Source organism: Echinops telfairi, unplaced genomic scaffold, assembly GCF_000313985.2.
Source record: "Echinops telfairi isolate 266 unplaced genomic scaffold, ASM31398v2 ScPeMD7_23;HRSCAF=83, whole genome shotgun sequence".
Lineage (NCBI taxonomy): Eukaryota > Metazoa > Chordata > Mammalia > Afrosoricida > Tenrecidae > Echinops > Echinops telfairi.
In genome coordinates this window covers 28,853,851-28,859,811 of record NW_022103920.1, presented here as the reverse complement: position 1 = coordinate 28,859,811, position 5,961 = coordinate 28,853,851, and the positions used below count along the sequence as shown (strand labels likewise).

The 5,961-nt window shown below is 45.4% G+C and overlaps 1 protein-coding gene across 1 annotated transcript in view; it reads left to right on the top strand.

Annotated features, from left to right (window-relative positions):
- The window catches only part of CAV1 (caveolin 1), a 6,923-nt gene extending 4,253 nt beyond the window's left edge, over positions 1 to 2,670 (top strand). Inside the window, exon 2 of the mRNA XM_013005932.2 lies at positions 2,001 to 2,670. Coding sequence (XP_012861386.1) covers positions 2,001 to 2,342 — 342 coding nt within the window. The 3' untranslated portion in view covers positions 2,343 to 2,670. The remainder of the gene's footprint in view (positions 1 to 2,000) is intronic.
- The last annotated feature ends 3,291 nt before the right edge of the window (positions 2,671 to 5,961 follow it).

Here is a 5,961-nt window from a genome sequence, read left to right as displayed (position 1 = left end):
CCCATCATCAGTCCTTCTTCACAACTCTACTCTGACTTTAGTTCAAAGGCGAAACTATCTCTTCATGCCAAGTGTCATCCCTTCTCCTTTCCTTCTTGCAGTGAATGTCTTCTCTGTTTCCCCAGCAGGGAGAGCTGATCTCAAAGCGTATCTGCTATTTCTGCTTCGATCTGGAAGTACCCAAGTCTGGTGGATACTTCCTGTTAACGTCTCTGGGATTCTTCACTCAATGTTGGCCCTTCCAACTTGAATTACAACAGGATTTCCCTGCCTTGAGTCTCTTTTCTCCGGCCTGTTGTCCAGTTCATCTTGATAAAGTATTATCAAATTCTTTTTGCCCTGCATTGACATCATCAGGAGCTTCCTGTGAAATATAGAATAGGAGGCCTGGTGGACCTTTGTTTAGCACTCTGCTACTATCCCAAAGGGTAGCAGCTCTGATACACCAGCCTCCTGGAGGGAGAAAAGACTTATCAATCCGCTCATTGTCCATCAACTCATCATCACACAACAAGAACACATGGAGAACAAAAGCCCATCTGACCTCAACATGTTCTTCCAACCTTGATCACACAGATTTACTTTGGCTATAGAAACACGTGTGCTGCATTACAAATTGGGCTGCTTACCATAAGGTCAGCAGTTCAGAACCACCAGCTGCTCTGCAGGAGAAAGAGGAGGCTGTCTACTCCCATAAAGAGTTTCTGTCTCAGGAACTCTGTAGGATCGCTATGAGTCAGAATTGACTCGATGACAGTGAGTTAGGCATCTGTCGATGACAGTGAGTTAGGCATCTGTCGGAGCTCTGGTGGGACGGTCACATACGTCTTGGACTGCTACCAGTAAAGCCAGTGGTTCAAACCCACCAGGCCCTTCAAGGGAGAACAATGAGTCTATCTGCTCCCATAAAGATGTGCAGCCTTGGAAACCCTTTATAGGGTCTTTGCTGAGTCAGAGTTGACCTGCTGGCCATAGGTTGGTGGTGACACGCATTGTTCCCACCTTTCCTTGCTCTTAGGACTTTGCTCACACCATTTCAGGGGTCCTTTCTTCTTTCCTCTTCAAATCATACCCAGTTTGCCAGCCCTGCTCAAGTCCCACCGCCGGCATGAATCCTTCTTGATGCTTCATACCTCATAATAATCTACTTTCCCAAGATAATTGCTAGTGATTGAACGTTTGAGGAATCAATGATCAATTATGCGCTAATGTTCTTTTGATATTGTGCCTAACTCTCTCCCATGAGCCCAGTGCTGCTGTGGGGTAGGCATTGGGCTGATAACCACAAGCAGTTCAAACCCACCAGCTCATCTTCAGATAATTATAAGGCTGTCTGTTCCCACAAAGAGTGACAGTCCCAGAAATCCCTCATAGGGTTGCTATGAATTCGGATCAACTCGATGACACTGGGTTTGCTCTCGCTGGGCAGTTAAGTCTGCCATGTTAGTTACATTTTACTGAGTTCTTGATCTCCTCTCTGTGTGGCCAGACTTCCAGTGTTACTTCAAGGCAGGGGATGTTATCTTCTCCATTGGTTTCCTTTAGCCCAGTGGGTCTCAACCTTGACATGTGGTACAGAAGCCTAGAGAACATGTTAAAGATCCTGTTTGGTTCGACACCCCAAAAAGTGTTCATTGTTGGGTACCCTTGATCTGTTCCAACTTCCAGTGACCCCATGGGGCAGAATAGAATTTCACTGTGGGGTTTCTAGGTTGGCATCTTCATGGATGCAGATCCTCAGGCAATGTATACCCACCTCCAGTTAGCAGCCACTGAGCACTCAAGTTTGCAGCCTTGGGGTGGTGGGGGTGGGGTGGGGTTTGGACTTCGACAAGCTCCAAGTGATGCTGCTGCTGCGCGCTGAGGTGCTCAGCCTCCCAACATCTCCTACTGCCCCTTCGTGAACACTACCATGGAAACGATGGCTGCTGCCTAGTTTCTGTTTTTATTTTCTTGTCCTGTATGCTGGGCTCACGTTCTGTTCGGTCTCTTCTTTTTAGATTGACTTCGAAGATGTAATTGCAGAGCCAGAAGGGACTCACAGTTTCGACGGCATCTGGAAGGCCAGCTTCACCACCTTCACTGTGACGAAATACTGGTTTTACCGTCTGCTCTCGGGCATCTTTGGCATCCCGATGGCACTCATCTGGGGCGTCTACTTTGCCATCCTCTCTTTCCTGCACATCTGGGCGGTCGTGCCATGCATCAAGAGCTTCCTGATCGAGATCCAGTGCATCAGCCGTGTCTATTCCATCTACGTCCACACCTTCTGCGACCCGCTCTTTGAGGCCATTGGCAAAATATTCAGCAACATCCGCATCAGCACGCAGAAAGAAATATGAGTGACATTTCGAGGATAGAAGTCTACCTATCCTTTTCCTTCCATTTCCTTGGTGCCGGTTTCAAGTTGCTTAGCACAGCAACTGTTTAAAAATGAACCTCTGGTTCAGAACCAAGAAGTCACATTCTCGGTTTTCATAACTATCATTTGTTTCTTCTGAGCTACGTTTTTTTTTTTTTTTTTTGACCCACCTGAATTTTTTTAAACCATTCGCCTTTTTGGCATTACCTTTCCATTTGCATATGAATTCTGGTTTTGGAAATGATAGGTTGAGAGAAATATGAAGAACGGAAAACAACAACAATAAAAACCAACCTCAACGGCCCACATTACAATGTTGATCATTTTTTCATAAGAGAAGAATCTTAGGTTACTGCTAAGGAGCACACTGTTGTGTGGGCAGATTTTTAACAGACTCTCCACGCAGCATCTGAAGAGTTAGTGGGTTGCCCCCATTCACTTTCACGACCCAATGGGATCTAAAGATCCTTATCACGTTAGCAACATAATCTTCCTCAGTCCTAGGAACCGACTCATGCCTTACCTGTCCTGAAAGTTTACCCTGTGAGGGATCTGTGCCTGAATACCCGTCACACAGAAAAGAACCCCAGTGCCTTCTTCTTTCTTACATTGTCCTTTTCAAACGGGGGCCAACTCATTAATCCGTCTCAGGTCAGCAGCTTTCCTGAAGACCAAAGTTAGACCTCCCATGGCCTGGCTCTCCAAGCTGGTTTCTGACTCTTGAAGCAGAGTCTGGTGAAGCCTCCCTGGGCCTGAACATCTTGATCTGTGTCAAACAGGGGCCACAGGAATAGCATGGCACGAAGTCAGGTGAAATGCAGGTGGATGAGTAGGGCTGAGCCCTCTCTGGCCTGCCTGGGGTAGAAGCCAACTTCCCCTACCTCTCATCCGCTGAATGAGATCAACATTCTGCTAAGCTTTGCTTATTTCTAGAATAACCACGCTTTCCTGAATCCAAACTAATCCATCACCAGGGTGGTTTAGTGGCTCAATATTGTGTGCCCTTTTTCCGCTGATCAGCGGGCCTCTGGGGAAGGGCTGTCAAAATGGAGGCCATTGTATGAGACCGTCCATTGTTGCAAACATAACCCCTTCAAAGCAAAGCGCTTGCAACCCGTCTGTTATGCTGTGACACATGGACTTAATCCAAACATCCCTCTTTTTAGAGCGAGGGGGGGGGGGCAGTAATAAAAGATTGAGGTAATTTTGCTGGAAGAAGTTCAAATTCTTCTGAACTCAAACTGAGGAATTTTACCTGTAAACCTGAGTCATACAGAAAACTGCCTTGTATACCCAAACGCATTTTTTAATTCCTCCTGTTTTTATTGTGATCCTGCCCTTGGGGGCATTGTTAAACCTGCAGTTTTGCTTTCATTTTTATTTTCATTTACATATTGGAACTTTGTGTAATTTGGGGCGGGGGGTGGGGGGCTACTTTCCATTTTCCTGGCACTTTAATTAGCAACTTTTAGCCTTTTTTTTTGCATTTAAGGCAGACACTGACATGGCCATAGTTTTACGTTTAAACTGTGTACATAACTGAAAATGTACTATATTACAGACTTTTAAAGTGTAAAGAGAGCTGTATCTTTCAGGAAGGAAAACTACTTTGGGAGTTGCTTGATTCAATCTGTAAACGGTATCCTGAGACATGCCTGTACCACCTAGATGCTTAGGCCCCGCCACACCCAACCACTGGTCCCAAAGACTGCTGATATGTTATACGCTTACTGATATATTTTGCACTTTCTTAATCCTGCATGTCCTATAAAGGCTACAAGTCTGCACAATAAAAAAGTTTAACAATTCAGCAGATTCAACGGTCCACTTTTTAAAGGTGTGTGTGTGTGTGTGTGTGTGTGTAGGACATTGGGAGGGGTAGGTTTTTTCCTTCTTCGTTCTTACGAAGTAAGTCATGTAGGCAGGGTCTTTCTGCTAAAGTAAGTTATGCACTACTGCAGGTCAAATCAAACTCGCTACTATCAGATTGATTCTGCCTCACAGTGAGCCGGTGGGACAGGACAGACCTGCCCCTGCAGATTTCCCAGACTGAAACCCTCATGCTCCTCCAGCCGTAGTTTCCGACGGCTGTCCTGGCTGCTAGCCACCCACTACCATGTCACCCACCAAGCCACCAGAGCTCCACCGCCCAGGCTTTGCTCTCTACTCCTTGCTTGAGGCCCAACAAGAAGGTGACCTGATTTTTTGGTAAAGCGGGACACCATGGATAAAACTCATATCCTGGCAAAATAGCCACATGGCAGGCAAAAACCGTATACCCTAGCTTGTCATGCATTCTTTCCAAAAATCGGGACTTTTTAAAAATGCTGCGGGACGCGGAGAAAAATTGTTAAAAATCGGGACTGTCCCACCCAAAGCGGGACTCTGATCACCTTTCCCAACAACCTTGGGTGATGAATAGTAACATTCCCGTTTGGTAAATGGCAATTTGCATTCAGGGAGGGTGTACTGAATGATGCCATGCCATGCCTCGCACCCACCACTTCCAAAGCCAATTCAGCCAAAGAAGTCATCTTCCAACCTCTCACCCTGAAGTCCCATTCCTGCAGTTTTGCAGAATGCCCCTTGGGGCTGCCACATAGTCTCTGAGGCTGCTCAGTTAGTAACTTGGTCTGGGATTTATGTTTGCCCAACAAGCCCACTTCTGGGACATGCCAGGGACGCATGCTTCTGATGAGGACCACACAAAAGGTCAGTGTCAGAAACCGTGAAGCAACAAGGATGTTTCCTTTGCTTTGATGGTTGGGGCTTCCAAGTCACTGTGTATTAACAAGATCAGGGCTTGACTCGTTTATACTTGGGTTCAGCCACACATAAAGCATCTCTATCTCTGGCTGCACAGGTCCGACAACTTTGTTCATGGCTTTGGGAGCTGTACACAGCTCCTGCTTTACACATTTAACTCAAAGGTGGTTACATAATTCTAAGCACTGGCTAGTGGACTGAGTCTCTGCTGAACTGCTGATAGTGAAATGTTCTAATTTTCCAATTGCAATCTGGTGTTGGAGAGGTGGTGTGGGGAGTAGTCCAGAAAGCCTCTTTAAGGTAGCACGAAAGGAGCCAAGCCCATCAAATAAGAGTTCATGGCTGTGAACTCAGGAAAATGTCGAACTTCTCTCTATCCACAACAGCAGAGACAAATACCAACTAACTGATAAGATGGTCGAAGAAAGTCTTGAACAGATAAATCCACAAGAAAAAAAGATGGTTATGCCAAGAAAAAGGGAAAAATCATGAAAAGTTTGTAAAAAGAAGTTCACAGCAAACCTATGAAAAAGTTCATTACTAATGGCGTCATAAAAAGTAAAAGAATGAAATTCCTTTTCACTTAGGAAAGTAGCAGTGATCAAGAGTCTGGCCCTGGAACCTGAGAGCGGAGCCGCAGTACCACAACCACAGACAGCGATCAGGTTAAAAAACGAAAACCATGCTTAATACTACGGTTAAACAAATCCAACCCTCTTTTACATATAAAACATGGTCATAAAACTTCTCACAGAATTATTCAGATTAGGGGGCTTAGATAGAAGTTTTTACAACATTTTAAAACGTTTCACCATAGTGTTTTTCAATTACAT